Consider the following 19,944-nt stretch of genomic DNA (forward strand, 5'->3'; position numbering starts at 1 on the left):
TAATAACCAATTTAGGTATTTATTCTTTTTTTGTAACTATACTACGTGTATATCAAAATCAACTATTAAAGTCAACCACCAATATAAAATACAGGTTGAAATATAAATACACATTAAAAATAAATTAAACCAACACTTATTATCTGTATATTTTTGTATACTCTTATATACTATTTGTAGATTTATATACTCTTTTGGAGACGATGACATGAATTAAAAATTGTGTATTTTAAAAATTTTAAAAGGGAGTTCAGGAGAGAGTATAGCGAATTTGCTAGTTTTTACCTGACTAACTTGTCCAAATACAAAAAAAAAATCATATTTAGAGAATTAAAGTCCAAAAATCTTGTTTAGGAAAATAATAAATTTTTTTATTTTATTTCTAAAAAAAATCCTTGTACTATACTTGAATTAACAATAGAAAATAGTGCATGATTAGGTATAGTAACTGAAGTATATATTACCCCGTTACACACCCTTTCTTCAATTTCTGTAACTCCTTCTCATCTCTCTGTCCAAAAAAACACTCATCTCTCCATTCCTCACTTCTTCAATAAATTCATTACTCATCCTCTTATACAAGAGAGTCCAAGCAAGCAATAACCAAAATTTTCACTACTCGAAGGTTTTTTTTCTTATTTCTTATTTTTTTTTTAAGTTACTCAACTCCATGTGTAGTTCTCAAATGCAACAAGTTTCTAATAAAAGTTTTTCTTTTTTAGCATTTCATTGGTGAGAATTTCTTCGGTGCAAAATATATAATCTGTTCTTTGATGTTCTTTGGCTTTAATCACACTTCAGCAACGTCAGGAGGTATGATATATTGATCAGTTTTCAAAACAAGAATTTAGATCTGAATCTTTTATTCTAGTTTCTAATTTTCAGTCTTAGTTCATATGTAAGGATTTAGATCTGATGTTCTCGTGCGGCTTCTTTTGTTATATTTCAATTTCCACCGTTTATTTAATTTTTAAAAGTAATGAAAATTAAGTACTAAAAAATAAATTAATATCAATAATGATAAATTATGGTACAATTTTCAAAACCAAATTGTAGTTTTTTAAGAAATTATTTAAGAGTTTATAGAAAAGTTAAAAGAAATAACTTTTTTCATAATACTATTATTTTTTATCACATTTCTATAAAATAAGTACCTTTAAAACAAAAAACTCAAATACAAAATAACTTATTTATAAGCTACTTTTAATATAACCATTTATTGTTTAAACTATTTTTTTAAAAGAAGCTTAATTAAGGTGTTTATCCAAACTAGACCTTAATATTACTACTTTTTATAAGTTAAAAATTCAAAAAAATTACTTGTGAAACTTAATATGGTAAACATAATATGGTAAACCTTCATGAAGAAAAAAAAACATAATATGGTAAACCTTCTAAATGTGCAATTTAACCGCCTGGAGTTGTTAAGAGGTTCAAAAAAGATGTTAATTTCTGTATTTTTTAAACTATTGTTCTGACTTCTGAGAGCCGAAATCAATCTGATTAATTGAGAATCGATCATGGAATCAATTCAGTCAAGATAAAAATTGATCGACAATGAACTAATAAAAAAAGGTCAAACAATCAATTAATTGATCGAATCAGTTTGGTTTTTAGCAATTAATTGTTTAAAAATAATAAAATATCAAAAATTATTTTATTAAATTCAATTCAACATGATTTAAGTTTGATTGAATTTTTTAACTTCTAATCTGCTTATTCGATTATTAGTTCAGCTTTCAGAACTTTTGTTTAAAACTACGCTTTTACATATATGTTTTATCAACTATGGTAGATATATATTAAATTAAAATTAGTTATTAAGATAGAATACATATTAAAATATAAAATATACATAAAAAATAAATTAAATTATATATAAATTTATATATAAATATATAATAATTAATTTTAATAATTAATTTTAATATGCAAAAATATTTTTAATATTTTATATATTAACAAAATAAGAACTACTTTTGGACAAAATATTAATAAAATCTCTTTTTTATACTGTTTGACAACTTCAACAGAATACTGGATCGCACATTTTAAATAGGGTAAATTACACGGTCACCAAAAAAAAATAGGGTAAATTACACATAAGCTAAAGTTTGGGAGATAAATTATTATCATTATTAATTGCTTCCAGTTTTATGTTAACATTTGAATATTTGTTGATGAAATTTGGAACACGTGGTGGTTAGCCATTGCTTTTACTTAAGAAAATTCGTATCTTCGGTAATTGGAAGTGTAACAATCACTTTATCAACTTAAAATTATTCATATTCATACTCAGCCATCCGGTTCATAACAAATTTTACAATCAGCCATAATTCATTATCATATACAGCCATTTCGGGTCATAACTTATTTCACAATCAACCATAATTCATTATCATATACAACCATTCCGGCTCATAACCTAAAAGCACTTCCAACATCCAACATCATCAAACTCATAAAATCATCATTCAAGTCATAAATCACTTTTTTTTAATTCAATTTACTTTGAAAATCGAAAATCAATTCTTTCCAACCTTGGCTTTAAAATCCCCATTTCACAAATCTTTTCAAGCTTATAACCACTTTTTCTCAAATGTGACTTTCTCTTTTCTAAAACAAAGTCACCCTCAACATTATATTTCCAAAATTCCAAAACCAGGCACAATTAAAATCTCCTTTGAAGGATTCAAAATCATGCATCCTAATATAGGATTCGATAATAAAATTCCTCAGCCGAGTCTCAAGACTTTAGGGAAGGACAACCTATCTCAATTTCTTAAAAATTCATTGAAATTCTTAAAATCATAGATCCTTGGTTAAGCAAATAAAAACAGAGTTTATTATAAAAACCGGATCATATAAAGCCACAAGTTTCAACCCAATCCAAAGCCAATTCACTTGAAACGGAACCGATTCATTTAAATTAAAACCACTTTCAGGTTCCTCTTTAAAACCAATTCTCTAACTTTCTCTGAACGAAACCTTTATGTTTAACCGAGTTTATTATAAAAACCAGATCATATAAAGCCACAAGTCTCAACCCAATCCAAAGCCAATTCACTTGAAACGGAACCGATTCATTTAAATTAAAACCACTTTCAGGTTCCTCTTTAAAACCAATTCTTTAACTTTCTCTGAACGAAACATTTATGTCTAACCAAAAGCAAAAGTCCTTTTTATATTAAAACCAATATTAGAACATAATACTTTCCTTTAGTGATTCAAATAGTAAAATAATTCCGTTCTAAATAAATCGAACTCAACATATAGTTTACTTAAATAAATTAAGCTTGAAAACATAAATATTTTCTTAATAAATCAAATAATACCATTTCTCAAATCTAAACCTTTCTAAATAACTTTTCAAACAAAGTCTAGGATTTTTATAGAAATTTCGGCAACACCTCCCCTAAAACTTGGACTTTGCCACCCGGTTCGGGTCCCAACTAAACCATTCTACAATCATTTTCAACGGTCCAAATTCCAAAATCAGTTCAACAGCAAGCTAAATCCAACAGTCATCTCATTTTCATATCTCAAAGAAACCGTTTCAAAATCAAATCATTATCAACCGATTAAGCTCATTTCCAAAACTTTAAAAGAACAGATCCGCAACAATCCATTTATCACAACCAACAATAATCCAATCAAACATATAATCATATTCATCCAAAGTAGCCAAACAATACATAAGACTAGTACAATCACTAAAAGTATATAATTCTCACACCAGTGTCCATTTATAACAATTTCAGATAAAAATAGCCTTTCACAAAAGCCCCTACCTCAATACGCAAAACCATAACCCAAACGCATCACAGGAACCTTCTTTCTTAACCCGAAATCATCGACAACTGCAACCTCAGCTCCAAGCCACATTCGCAGTAACCACAACAACTCTAATCGCGACATACAATAGCCGAAACTCAATATCATAGCAAATAACGCCGCAAAACTTCAGCGTATGATAACAAAGCAGCGATTAAAGGACTCTTCAAAACAAAAATGCTTATCGTACTGGAGGGAACCAAGTAGCGGCAGCACTAGTGGCGGTTCCGGCAACACCAATACCACAGTCGGTGACCAGAACGACGGCAACTCACGATAAACTCCTAGCACAACCAGCCTTAGTAACAACTCTCATGGAAAATGGAGAAATTAACGGATAAAGAAGCTGAAGCAGGGTTAGAGCTTACCAACACTGAGGACTCAGCAGCTATTTTTGGCGACAGATGCGGCGGCAGTGTTTTTTTGACGACGGCAGAAACAGCCAGAAACTTCGGTGGTGGTCCCGGAAGTCACAAAACCACTCCCGGCGGTCAGAATCACAAAGACGCAGCTCCTTTCTCTGGCAGCGACACCTGCGGCGACCTGAACCCTTTTCTGACGGTGGCAGTTCCGACAGAGGCGGCGCCGGTAACGCGAGCATGGCTAGGCACGGTGGTTGAACCCCAGTTCAGCCTCAGATCTCTCTGTCTCTTACCCTTCGCGGGTTCTCTCCGGCGGCGGCTCAATGGCGGATCGGCGGCTCTGTGGTGACGGTGGGGTCGGATGCGATAGCGGCTGAGCGCGGGGGTGCATCCACACGCGACTGCGACATCAACAACCTCACCTTCGCGCGTGCTCTCTTCTCTGTCCGTGGCTATAGCTCGCGCTCCTTTCTCCCTTAACGGCAACACGAGGTGCGGGCTCCATGGACCGGACGACACTGGCGGCGACGGCACGGCTTCTTCCGTGCAATAGTTCGGCGGTTGGTAGTGACATGACGCGAACAGCAACCTCAGCCGACGACCAAGGATGCGGCTAGGCGTGGCGCAACTGCGCGTCTCCTTCCTCCTTTCCCTCTCCTCTCTTCCATTTTTGCTTCTGTTTCTTTCGTTCAAGAAGGGAAGCTGTGTGTTTGGTGTATGTGTGTTGTTAGAAAGGAGGAAGAGTAACGGCGGTGTTGGGGGGTGCGTGTGTGTGTTTTCCAAAAATTAGGGTTTTGGGGTATTTTAGTAATTTTGTAATAAAATTTGGGATAATATAATAATTAGAAATAATTTTTCAATCCAACAATAATAATGTATAAAAATACTACTTGTTCATCAATTTCACAAATTATTTTTAATAAAATGTTCAAATCCAATAATTAGGAATAATATAATTAAATTCTTTATTTTTTTAAAATAGCAGTATTAATATATTTAAAATATTAATTATTTAGCCCAAATCATATAAAATTCTTATTATTTCATAATTATCAACTTTATAATTTAAATATAGAAAATGATCCAATAATTCTGAAATTAAGTAAAATCTTCACCTTAATTATCAAAACTTGATTTAATCATTCTCAATAAAATAATTTTTGAAAGTAAAATCTCTAATAATAAATATATTCAAAATCAGCTCATAATAAGATTCTTCAAAAGTTCTGGATCTTACATTCTACCCACCTTACAAAAATTTTGATCCTCAAAAATTAAAGTTATACATAAGATCATACATAGTCTTAGTCCTCTCAAATGCTTTTTAGAAAAGTAATAAGTCTTAGCATATAAGTATAGATGTTCAAATACCGAGTAAGCATAAGATTTGAATATAGGGATAAAATATGGTGTAAAGCAGAGGATACCAGATAGGCTCGGTGCAAAAGGTTATATGATCTCAAGACTTTACAAAAACTTGAGGTAACAAAATAGGGTGCAAATCAAGATAGGCGTTCACAAGGCAAAGTGGTAATTAATGTGGTAAAAGACTACAAAGCATGTTGGTATTTAAACAAAGGCATAGCGTTTGCTGACAAATCTCGTACCCACTTCAGAACTTCAGCCTCCCAACTCCATCAAACACTTTACAATCCCCGTAGCCGATCATAAGCCTAACAACCGCAAATCCGTTCGCAAGGAACAAAACACCCACAACTCATAACGTTGTGCACCTACCGCTTCAACTTCCATATACACATATCACGTCTTAAAGAACTAACACATCGCATTACTATGTCTACAGGTCACACGTGACATCAAAACAATTCTCGAGTCTACTCAAAAGAATACAAGATTTTAGAAAGGAGAAACAAATGTCAAGGATAATACTCATAGATTTAAAAGAGTGTATGCAATTCCAGGTAAACAAAGATGCTCAAGTAATGAAGTTTGCTAGAAATAAATCAATTGACAACTTCAAAGATAAACCTTTGGATCAAAGAAATTCAATAGGATCAATAAGAAGAAAATCAGCACATTAGTTTGAAACAAATTCAAGCTGAGTGGAAGAAGTATGAGATTTACAGAAAAGAATATCTCAAACCCAAGACAAAGCTCACAGAACTCAAGAGCACGATTAAAAATACTTCCAAATACATTGTTCATAAAAGAATCGAAAACTTGCGGAAGAATCACTTCGCAGTCTAAAAGAAAAGTTAAGCAACAAACATTCTTCAAGAGAGTGACAAAAGCATAAACGTGGTCTCACTTTAATAGAATTTCACGTTGAAGTAGATTATGTAGAGTTTTGAAAACAAAATGTACCCAGGTTTGGCTAAGAGCTAAAATATTTCCTCAAATATTTTAGAAAGATAGTTAGGTGCACAACTTAACCAAAAGTAATTCATAAAACTTGGAAAAAAATCAAGTGCTTGTTCAAAAATTCTCAAAGTTCATATTCAAACAAGCGTGTATAAAATTATAGCAAGGATGGAAGAGAAAGTTAAACTCTATTTAGAAAAGAAAATCCTAGGTAAAAATTTGCTTACGAATTGGTAAAGGAAATAAGTGGTGCGTTACAAATAGACATGTTTCCACTATACAAGGAAGCTTTTCAAAACTTCATTTAAAATAGCGCATGCCAACTTTAAGACAACTTTGTCATAACTTAAATAATGGTTTCAATTACAATCAAATAACGAAAAAATTGACTTACAATATCCTTAAAGAGGAAATCAAAATGTCTTTAAAAAGTTCAAAACAAAACTTCGAGAGCGTACTTGAAATCACCACCTCACAAGAACATTCAAAAAGATTAGGACATATTAAAAGGAAATCAACTCATCAATAGCAATTCTTGAGAAAGAATCTTTGACTAAGAACTCCGCCAAAAACAATGAGAGGATAGGGATGCACGAAATTGAAACAAATCAAGCTGACTCATATAAGGACGAGATTCACAAGAGAAGGAAAACTGAGATTGATGGTAGTGCTCACAAGAGGTAGAAGAATGATTAAAAATAGAATCCAGTATGATAGTCATAGAGATAAAAAGCTTAAGAAAGAATGAGTTCGTTCATAAGAAGAAAGATATGAGTCCAACATTTTCAAAGAACGACAATGGCATAAACAATGTAGTATGCTAAACCAAACTCAAGCCAAAAATAAATTAGGTAAAGTTTATCAACGAAAATCAACCGGAATAAAAGCAAAAAATCATTTCTTCCCAGAATTTTAAAAAATACCCAAATGCATAATCAAATAAAGACGTGCACTGGAACTATAGTAAAATTACTAGAAAGTCAAGTTATATTTAAAGTAAGTGCAGTTCTGTAAACTAGTAAAAGTGCAGGCGAGATATTAGAAATAAATAGTTGTTAAACTGTATAAGGAATTTTCAAAATTTTATATATAGGTAAGTCTATATCGAATCAATAGCAATTTTATAAAAATTTCAAAAATTAGTTGTAATTACTGTCAAATAGAAGAAGAACCGAATCACAATTTCTTTAAGAATGGACTCGGAACAAGGACTTAAAGGGCATAGCGCTTCAAGACAAGTTCAAAGGTATATTAAAGAACACATGGATCAAGAAGAAGAATTTAAACAGAGGAAGATTGGTACAACAAGGATTTCAAACAAGCATATGCAATTAGAATCAAACAAGAATGCATATGAATGGAGGAATAGGGTTGAAAAATCAAAGTACTTTTCAAGAGGATTACCAAACAAGAACTTCAAGTTAGGCAATGAAAGAACAAGTCGACTCGAACAGAATTCAAGACACATAACTGAATATCCTCGGGAAAATAGTTTCTAACGTTCCCAAAACCCACTAATCGCATTATCTATTACTCGTATATCGTCTATGACAATCCACTAGTGCTCCCATATACATAATTCTCTAGTATTAAGCCGGCCAAACTTAATATCAGGAATTATGCAATGCAAGGCTAATGGCATTAATCAATAGACCGTCATGTGCATAAAGCTCTAATTCTTGTTATCCGAACAAGACCTATTACATGGCAAAAGCTTAGAGTATGCAATTGAAGCATAGTTAGTCCATTCCTCAGGCTCTAAAGGAAAAACCGCTCTGATACCATAATGTAACACCCTAACTATCAAAAGTCACGCTTCCGGCTGCGCCACTCTGATAGCTCGGATATTACGACGACTCTTATACTATTTAAATACTAAAATATGAGTCTGTTTAAAACTTAAAACTGCAATACCGCTCCAAAAATACATTTGTTATGTAACATACATCCATACATACAATACAACTTACAAAACTCACAAAGAGTACATACATATTTATATTAAATAACTTTACAAGCATTAACCAATACAATTTCCTATCCCTCTTACAGAATGTATAAATATAAAGGCGAGCGAACAATAAATAATAACTAAAGCAATACAAAGCATCACTACAACAACTAGATAAACTCTTCGTGACTTCTGTGTCCATATCCTGAAAGGAAAATTTGTAGGGGGTGAGAACATCATCCTCGAAAAGGTTCTCAGTAGAGGGTTTTTGAGAATTACTATAATAGGATACGCGAGATAAAATCATTTCAGTGATTAATAACCACCTTATGCATCTTTTCAAAAGCAAATGTTTGCTATCAAGAAAAATCTGAAATCTTTTCTGAACGAGAAAACTGCTCATTTAAAATAAGATTCAAAAGCCTTTCAAAAGGTTTATCTATGCTAAACCAAATTAGTCTTTCATACTTTTCCAAACCAGCAATATCAACCAGACATGGCCTTTGGCCCACCTCATGATCAACCACGGCTCTAGGGCCAAACAACCCAAACAACAACCAATCACCACAGTCCAACAGAGTCTCAGTTGCAAACACAAATAGGAAAGTTCAAGCACAAACAAATAGTTACTGCAAGTAGAACAATTAGCAATTAATCACAAGTAATCACAAAGGCAAACCAAGTAAAATATGCACATCCAAACAATGTCACATAGATACATATGATGCATGCCTGTTCTAGTGGCTGATGATATCATCTGTCGGTTATAAAGCCAACCCGACAAGTCCTGGTAGCTAACCATTAGACTGTCCCTCTGTCGTGCATTCCCAAATCGAGTAATTCACAATCATAATCATAATTCACATCCAACACCCTCACTGGTGTATATTCACAGGGCGAGCTCATCCAAAACTTTCACAGTGTCCGGCCACACTTACAACATAGGGTCAGCAGAGTATCGAGTCTCAACCTGGAGCACGTGGTGGCTAGCCACTGCTTTCACCCAGGGAAACTCGTATCTCTGGTAATTGGAAGTGCAACAATCACTTTATCAGCTCAAAATCATTCATATTCATACTCAACCATCCGGCTCATAACATATTCCACAATCAGCCATAATTCATTATCATATACAGTCATTCTGGCTCATAACATATTTCACAATCAGCCATAATTCATTATCATATATAGCCATTCCGGCTCATAGCATAAAAGCACTTCCAAGATCCAACATCATCAAACTCATAAAATCATCATTCAAGCCATAAATCACTTTTTCTCAATTCAATTTACTTTGAAATCGAAAATTAATTCTTTCCAACCTTGGCTTTAAAATCCACATTTCACAAATCTTTTCAGGCTCATAGCCACTTTTCCTCAAATGTGACTTTCTCTTTTCTAAAACAAAGTCACTCTCAACATCATATTTCCAAAATTCCAAAACTAGGCCAAATTAAAATATCCTTTGAAGGATTTAAAATCATTCATTCTAATATAGGATTCGATAATAAAATGCTATTTTTTTATCTGGAATTGTTATAAATGGATACTGGTGTGAGAATTATATACTTTTAGTGATTGTACCAGTCTTATGTATTGTTTGGCTACTTTGGATGAATATGATTATATGTTTGATTGGATTATTGTTGGTTATGATAAATGGATTGTTGCGGAACTGTTCCATTTAAGTTTTAGAAATGAGCTTAATTGGTTGATAATGATTTGATTTTGAAACATTTTTCTTGAGATATTAAAATGAGATGACTGTTGGATTTAGCTTGCTGTTAAACTGATTTTGGATTTTGGACCGTTGAAAAGGATTGTAGAATGGTTTAGTTGGGACCCGAACCGGGTGGCAAAGTCCAAGTTTTAGGGGAGGTGTTGCCGAAATTTCTACAAAAATTCTAGACTTTGTTTGAAAAGTTATTTAGAAAGGTTTAGATTTGAGAAATGGTATTATTTGATTTATTAAGAAAATATTTATGTTTTCAAGCTTAATTTATTTAAGTAAACTATATGTTTTGAGTTTGATTTATTTAGAACGGAATTATTTTACCATTTGAATCACTAAAGGAAAGTATTATGTTCTAATATTGGTTTTAATATAAAAAGGACCTTTGCTTTTGGTTAGACATAAAGGTTTCATTCAGAGGAGCTTTTAGTGATTTTAAAGGAAATTGGACTTTGACTGAATAATTGCGTTTGTGACATTTTGGGAGAAGTCAGAGAATTGGTTTTAAGGAGGAACCTGAAAGTGGTTTTAATTTAAATGAATCGGTTCCGTTTCAAGTGAATTGGCTTTGGATTAGGTTGGGACTTGTGACTTTATATGATCCGGTTTTATAATAAACTCTATTTTTATTTGCTTAACCAAGGATCTATGATTTTAAGAATTTCAATGAATTTTTAAGAAATTGAGATAGGTTGTCCTTCCCTAAAGTCTTGAGACTCAGCTCAGAAAAGCCCATACCTCAATACGCAAAACCATATCCCAAATGCGTCACAGGAACCTTCTCTCTTAACCCGAAATCACCGACAACCGCAATCTCAGCTCCAAGCCACTTTTGCAGTAACCACAGCAACTCTAATCGCGATATACAACACCCGAAACTCAATCTCATAGCAATTAACGCCACAAAACTTTAGCGTATGATAACAAAGCAGCAATTAAAGGACTCTTCAAAACAAAAACGCTTACCGTACTCGAGGGAACCAAGTAGCGGCAGCACCAGTGGCAGTTCCGGCAACACCAACGCCACAGCTGGTGACCAGAACGATGGCAACTCGCGATAAACTCCTAGCACAACCAGCCTTAGCAACAACTCTCATGGCAAATGGAGAAATTAACGGATAAAGAAGTTGAAGCAGGGTTAGAGCTTACCAACACCGAGGACTCAACGGTTGTTTTCGGTGACAGATGCAGCGACAGTGTTTTTCCGGCGATGGCAGAAACAACCAGAAGCTTTGGCGGTGGTCTTGAAAGTCACAGAACCACTCCCGGCGATCAGAATCACAGAGACGCAACTTCCTTCTCTGGCAGTGACACCTGCGGCGGCCTGAACTCTTTTCCGACGGAGGCAGTTCCGACGGAGGCGGCGCCGGCGATACGAGCATGGCTGGGCATGGTGGTTGAACCCCAGTTCAGCCTCAGATCTCTCTGTCTCTCACCCTTCGCGGGCTCTCTCCGGCGACAGCTCAATGGCAGATCGGCGGCTCTGTGGTGACGGTGGGGCAGGATGCGATGGCGGCTGAGCGCGGGGGTGCATCCACACGCAACTGCGACATCGACAACCTCACTTCCGCGCGCGCTCTCTTCTCTGTCCGTGGCTATAGCTCGCGCTCCTTTCTCCCTTAACGGCAACAGGAGGCGCGAGCTCCATGGACCGGATAACACTAGCGGCGACGGCACGGCTTCTTCCGTGCAATAGTTCGGCGGTTGGTAGCGGCATGACGCGAACAGCAACCTCAGCCGGCAACCAAGGAAGCGGCTGGGCGTGGCGTAACTACGCGTCTCCTTCCTCTTTTCCCTCTCCTCTCTTCCGTTTCTGCTTCTGTTTCTTTCTTTCGTTTAAGAAGGGAAGCTGTGTGTTTGGTGTATGTGTGCTGTTAGAAGGGAGGAAGAGTGATGGCGGTGTGGGGGGGGGGTTTGTGTGTTTTCCAAAAATTAGGGTTTTTAGTAATTTTTTAATAAAATTAGGGATAATATAATAATTAGAAATAATTTTTCAATCCAACAATAATAATGTATAAAAATATAACTTGTTCATCAATTTCACAAATTATTTTTAATAAAATGTTCAAATCCAATAATTAGGAATAATATAATTTAATTCTTTATTTTTTTAAAACAGTGGTATTAATATATTAAAATATTAATTATTTATCCCAAATCATATAAATTTTTATTATTTCATAATTATCAACTTTTTAATTTAAATATAGAAAATGATCCAATAATTATAAAATTAAGTAAAATCTCCACTTTAATTATCAAAACTTGATTTAATAATTCTCAATGAAATAATTTTTGAAGTAAAATCTCTAATAATAAATATATTCAAAATCAGCTCATAATAAGTTTCTTCAAAAGTTCTGGGTCTTACACAATAGCTAAAGAGGTATTTATAACCTCTTATTAGGTTAAAATAAAGAAAATCCTAAAGTCCATAAACATAAGGCCCAATCTAGTAATTAAATAAATAAAATTAAAATATATTAAATTAAAATATTCTAAAAATATAAACTAATATCTTCTAAATAACACTTCAACTCTTCATATAATGAACATTTGAAGCACGTATCATTCTCCTTCTCTTCAAAAAAGATTCGTCCTCGAATCTTGTAGGTGGAAAAAAATAATATATGAAAAGAATAATAATTAAAAAAAGATAATTTCTTTTTTTTGTTTTTTTTTCTCCCTATTTTTTTGTTTTTTTGTTTTTTGCACTTTATGCTTTTTTATTTTTTTTAAACAATAATAAAATGCAAACGAAAACAAAAATACAAGAACTTAAAGAAGGACGCAACATATACTGGACTCTTTTTTTATGATAAAAGAAGAACAAATATAGATTAATAAGAATTAATCTAATACATGAGCTCTGATACCAAATGATACAGAAATAAAAGGATAAACAAGATAAATTGTAATTGAAATAAAAATAAAAAGGATAGGTTGAAATTGAATACAAAAAGAATCACTCTACTTTCTACTCAATTTTTTGACATAACAAAGAAGGGTCTCCTCAACCTAACTTGTCAATGCCATAGTTTGATAATTGAATCGAAGGAACTCCTCAACCTTCTACTCAATTCCCCAATGCAACAAGAGAGGGACTTCTCAACCTCAATTGTCTACACTGGTTTCATCACGAAACCAAAAAAGGGATTTTGAAACCTCTTAATCATTCTATGCTATGACTACAATAGCTAAGGAGGTATTTATAACCTCTTATTAAGTTAAAATAAAAAAACCCTAAAACCTATAAACATAAGGTCTAATCTAGTAATTAAATAAACAAAATCAAAATACATTAAATTAAAATATTCTAAAAATATAAACTAATATCTTCTAAATAATACTTGAACTCTTCATATCACGAACATTTGAAACACGTATCACTTAAAATTTTAGTTACACCAATTATGTATTTGTAATTGAACAACATCACATTAGTTTCTGATATCTTTTTTCGTTAATAATGCATTGATATGGCTTACTGATATAGACCTTTAGTGACATGTTACTTTATGGTTTAATTATGTATAACGGTATGATGACAAATCAATTAATAACATGTGGTATAATGACGGGTCGGTTAATGATACGTGACATAATAGCGTAACAACGTGTAACAATATTATTCATGTACTGACATCTGTTATATTATCATTGTAGATGTATTAAATTGGTTTCTAACTTTATACTAAATGATTCATTTTAGTCCTTTCGTATTTTTTTCATTTTTTTTATAAATTCAAAATTCTTAATATGTTTGAATGCATTCATTTTAATTCTTATTTTTTACAAGTTGTTTAAATACAAGTATTTTTATAGAAGATAAATGTTAGAAAGTGATTAGAATTTATTATTTTTCGTTATCACTTTTAGCTATTAACCTCCTTTAGTGGAATAATTCAACAACATATACTTTAACCCACATTTTTAAATATTAATGATTAACTATTAACTAAAATAATAAATTCTAATGACCTCTAATATCTTTTTTATAAATTTCAAAATTTAGTTTTAGCCATACACATTTTATTCATAATAATTTAATATCGAAAAATTTTGTAGTATAAAATTATGTTATTAATAAAAGAGCCATATTGATTGATTGATTATAAAACATCTTTTTTATTTTAGTCCAAAAAATATGTATTTTATAGGAACTGAAAAAATAAAAAAAATGATATTTTAATTCTTAATTTCTTATAAAAAACACGTATATTTTTAGATGAAAATAAAAAATATGTGTTAATCAATCATATAATTCTTTTACTAAAATAACATCTTTATATATTACAAAATTTATGTGTATTAAATTATTATAGAAAAGAATTAAATAATTAAAATTAAAATTTTTAAAATATTTTATAAAAGCACTTGTATTTAAAAAATATGTGAAAAATATGATTGAAATTAGTGCATCTAAAGATATTGAAAATTTTGAATTTACAAAAAAAATAAAAAAAACTCGTGAAGAGACTAATTTGTGACACGACATTTAATTTTAGAGACTAAAATAAGTCATTTACTGCAAAGTCAAGGATTAATTTAATTAATGCATATGTAATGATGATATAGCGAATAACACATGAACGAATAGTATTGTGACACGTAACATAAGCTGACATATAGACAAATAATATTGTGACATGTAGTATAATCATCTACGTTAGGATACCATGTGTCATTAACTAACCCGTTATTATATTATTATATGTGGCCATATTATAATATGACACGTGTCATTAATGTTTCATGTCAATGTGCCATTAATAAAAAACGGGTCAGGGATTAACGTAATGCACTCTTACCAATCTTAAGGACTTAATTGATACAATTAGAATCTTAAAGACGATTTTAGTGTACAACACCGATTTCAAAGACTATTTTAAGAATTTATTAAAATATCAATATATTTTGTTTAGATTCAAAAAAATCGAAACAAAAAGGTTTGGACTATGCTTTTGGGATGATGTCTTTTGGATGAATTCGTTACTTATACACTGCTATTCAACTTATACACTGCTATTCAACCAAAATGTCTAAGGAGACCTCAAGCTTTGATAATTTGAAAACTTGATAGTTTGTTTTATATACATATATATATTGTGTTCTCTGGTGACATTGTTTTAGATGGCTAAAAATATTATGTGTTAATTGACAAATATTCTTCCAACAAATGACACGTATAGTCATTAAAATACTGTTAATGTTGGTTGATTGAATAGTAGTGTACTAAAAGGGAGTATGGTAAATGGTAATTTTATTCGAGGCCAGTTTTCTCCAATTTATTCCAACCGCACACGTTAAAATACTTTTTTTTAAGCAAATTTCAATTTAAAGTTTGTCATTTACCACACTCCCCTTTAATATGCTTTTCAATCAACCAGCATTAACAATATATTGATTACCATATGTATAATTTGTTGCAAGATTATTTATCAGTCAATACATGATCATCCTTAGCCACCCAAAACAATGCTACCAGAAAACCCACCACACATATATGTATATATATTTTCTTGGCTTCTAACATTACTTTTTACCACCATAAGGTTCCACTCATTGATTCTTCAATGGCTGAAGTTATTTCTGGAGTGGCATCAACACTCTTGGCCAATTTAGCAACAAAATCATTCCAAGAGATTGCTCTAGCATGTGGTCTTGAAGACGATGTAAAAGAGTTTGAAAGTTCTTTAAGAACCATCGTTGCATATCTCATAGATGCTGAGAACAAGCAAGCAAAAGACCGCAGTTTAGATGTGTGGTTGAAGCAACTCAGAGAGGCATTGGATGATGCTGGTGACATATTAGATGAAATAGAGTATGAAGCAAAACTTAATGAAGTGGTCAAAATGTATGGAAGCATTTGCACGAAGGTCCGCCGGTTCTTCTCATATACAAGTAATCCACTTGCATTTCGCATCAGGATGGCCCACAAAATCAAAGATATGAAACAGAAGATGGATGAAAAAATAAGACAAGGGAGAGACTTGGGTATAGTTGCACAATATGTCAACGCTCCAACTCTTGAACATAATTTACCATGGCGAGAAACTGCTTCTTCATTGTCTTATCGTTTGTGTGGTAGACGTAAAGAAAAAGAGAAGATTATAAAGTCATTGATGACACAAAAATCAGAAGCTAATAGTATTGATGTGATCTCAGTTGTTGGGATTGGAGGTTTGGGAAAGACTACACTTGCACAAATGGCTTACAATGATACCCGAGTGAATGACCATTTTGATCCCTTAATGTGGGTGTATGTATCTGATGATTTTGATGTCAAGAAGTTAATACAAAGAATCATTCATGCGGCCTTAAAGACAGAGAATGTGGTGGATGCAAATTCTCCTTTGGAACATATGATATCTCTTCTCAATCAAACGTTGCATGGTAAGAAATTCTTACTCGTCTTAGACGATGTTTGGAATGAAAACCACAGCAAATGGGATGAATTGAGAAGTCACTTGTTAGAAGTTGGTGGTAACAAAGACAGCAAAATTATAGTGACCACTCGTAGCCAAAATGTTGTTAACATTGTGGGGAGTAATCTTGTAATGAAATTAAAAGGACTTCCTGAGAATGAATGTTGGCAGCTCTTTACAAAATGTGCATTCCAAGAAGAGAAGGAAGAAGAGAAGTACCCAAGGCTAAAGCAAATTGGGGAGCAAATTGTTAAAAAATGCAAAGGAGTACCCTTGGCTATAAAAACTTTGGGTTGCTTGCTTAGATCAAAATCCCATAATGAAAATGAATGGAAAAATATAAGGGATAGTGAGGTGTGGAAAGAAAGTGACATTTTTCCATCACTCAAATTGAGTTACAATCACTTGCCACCACAAGAGAAGCAATGTTTTTCATACTGCTCTTGTTTTCCAAAGGATTACGACCTTCATGTTATTGAGTTGATTATGTTGTGGATGGCTCATGGACTCCTCCAACCTACACGTGAAGAGGAAGATGCAGAAGATATTGGAGAGAGATATATTAAAAAGCTTGTTTCAACATCTTTACTTCAAATTGATGATGGAGATGATGCTTTTGGCCTCATCTATGATTTCCAAAATTCAATGACATTTAAAAGGCTCAAAATGCATGATCTTGTACATGATCTTGCACAATCAACAATGAAAGAATCGAGCAAGACAAGACCCATTGTGCAAGAGGGACAACAAGAAGCATCAATAGAATTGGCCTCTAATAAGTTCAACTATCTGAGAGTGTTGCCTGATGATTGTTTTGTCAAAATGAAGAAGCACTCGAGATATCTCATCTATCCTGGAAATTGTCCTAATTCAAAAAAGCTAGCTGATTCCATTTATAAGATGCAAAATTTGCAGAGTTTGTACCTTCATGAGTTTCCCAAAAACATGAAATATCTCATCTATCTTCAATATTTGTATTTGAACCGGACGAAAATTACAAGTATGTCCTCAATAAACATAGGGCGCTTCCAACAACTCAAATTCTTGCATCTTCAATGTCCAAAATTAGTGTCCGTACCAAGTGCTGTTGGTCGCTTGACTACTTTAAAGACGTTGGTCTTTCTTGGCTGTGAAGAGCTGATGAATTTTGAGGATGAAGAGGAAGAAGGAAAGCAACATGTGAATTTAAACCTTCAATTGTTCTTTATCTTTGGATCAGCAAAGTTGAATGCTTTACCAAATTGGCTTGAAAGAGCTACTAAATTGCAATATTTGAGTATAAAGATCACAGGGATTAACTCATTGCCCACAAGGTTGCCGATGACCTCTCTTGAAGAACTTTATATCTATCATTGTAAAAAGTTGTCATCTCTTCCCAACATGGATGAAGCTCGTCATCTTCAGTATTTAGTGGTATGTGATTGTCCCGCATTATATGCAAGGTACAATAAGGAGACAGGTTCAGATAAGCGCGAAATTGCTCATATTCCATATTGCGAGGTTAGTTCAAATAATCTATCTCATAATATTACAAATCTAATTAACCATACTGGTTTATTATTATTATTTCAATTTATGCATGAATGATTAATTGTTGGATTTTTAATTAAGTTAGAGTTATATCTTACTCTCCCTATAATTAATTCTAACACTTTTTAAATTGACAATCTAATTTTCTTTTTAAATAATTGTGTATAATTTATGTATAAAAGGTATGGTAGAGTGAACTAATAATTAGTCTTTATAATATGGAATACTTCCAATTTTTGAAAATGCAATATAATATAGGTTATAAATTTATATTTTCAACTTTGAGTCATACCCTAGACATGTTTCATTTTAATTTTAAGAAAATAATGATATTAAGATATTAAAATCAAAATTTTTATTAAATGAAATAAAATTCCTTCTGTTAGTCTGTTAGCAAAAATTTCTCCAAAGTTAGTTAATCATTGCTTTTAGTTATTAACTATCCAAATGTACATTATCTTTAATTATTTAAAGCCCGTGCAATATTCGTCAATAAAAGCACAATAAGCTAATTATTATGTAAAATACAAAGAATGAATAACTCTTAACCATTTGAATATTGTCTATACATTATTTAAAATGAGCACAAAATTTTATTATTATTGTGATTATAGGAGTTGATGCATGAATCTTTATTCTTGGATAGTGAAATACTGTTTTATTGTCAATTGACAGAAAATGAAAATTTATTAGAAAATTATAAAACAATTTAATTATATTTAGTATATATATATGCATGGTTGAATTAAAGCTCAAGTTATTTTAATTTCATAAGTACTAGTCTGTTTACTGGCCTTGAATTATTGCAGATTGAAAAATATTATAGGTTCAAGGGCCTCGTCGAGGACGAGGAGGACGACGAGGGCGACGAGGACAACGATAATAATGATGATGAAGATGAAGATTGAATAAAAAATATGAAGAAAAGAAAGGATAATAATAGCATTATCTTTGTGTAATGGTTGTGTTCTAATAATTGCTTTATTTGGCAACTCAGATAATGTCTTTAGCTACAACTACTTTTTAGATGCTTTAATGTGTGTGGTTCGATTGCTTTTGTATGTCCCATTTTCTTTTAAAACTGAAAGAAAGCTATGTAGCTGGTCACCTCAAACTTTTGGGTTTTGAGTTTGAAGTAGTTTGAATATGTCAAGGTTTTAATTGTTCTACATTTCTATCTATTTTATTCAATTTTTAATTCCGTGTTACAGTTAAAATTTCTAATCACATTTGATTGTCTAAACAAATTTTACATCCAAGCATGCATTTTATTTCATTCATCCTTATTACAGTTATAAAATGGTTAAATGACTTTTATAAATTACATGTTATTTTGCTTTAGTTCTTGTAATTACTTTTCTTTTGATTCACTAAAATTTATTAGTGCTTGTTTGGACGTCATTATTTTGATAAAAAGAAATCTTTTTTCAACGAAAAATGATCTTTTTTTATTTTTTAGTGTGTTTGACAAATTTTTAGTAGTAAAAGTAAAAATACTAGAAAAATAAAAAAAATATTTTTTTAGAAGTTGTAATTTACATCTTTTTTTAAAAGATCTTTTTTCCTTTAGAAAAAGATGTTTTTCATATAATAAACAAATAAAAAAGTACTTTTATATTGTTTTACCCAAATAAAATTGATAAATAAAAAGATCTTTTTGCGTGAAATATCCAAACATAAAATTACTTTAACTTTTATATAAAATCTTTTAAAAAAATAAATCCTATTAATTAATATTAATATATTTGTAAATTCAATTATATTAGGTGTGCACTAAAATTAACT

General features: G+C 32.0%; 1 protein-coding gene across 1 annotated transcript; it reads left to right on the plus strand.

Annotated features, from left to right (window-relative positions):
- Nucleotides 1-501: 501 nt before the first annotated feature.
- Nucleotides 502-19,357, plus strand: LOC107472939 (putative disease resistance protein RGA3). The gene is made up of 4 exons (XM_052257309.1): nt 502-625; nt 723-813; nt 15,757-18,129; nt 18,969-19,357. Exons 3-4 carry the CDS (start codon nt 15,778-15,780, stop codon nt 19,065-19,067), a joined length of 2,451 nt encoding a protein of 816 aa, XP_052113269.1. The 5' UTR covers nt 502-625; nt 723-813; nt 15,757-15,777; the 3' UTR covers nt 19,068-19,357.
- The last annotated feature ends 587 nt before the right edge of the window (nt 19,358-19,944 follow it).

Source organism: Arachis duranensis, chromosome 2, assembly GCF_000817695.3.
Source record: "Arachis duranensis cultivar V14167 chromosome 2, aradu.V14167.gnm2.J7QH, whole genome shotgun sequence".
Lineage (NCBI taxonomy): Eukaryota > Viridiplantae > Streptophyta > Magnoliopsida > Fabales > Fabaceae > Arachis > Arachis duranensis.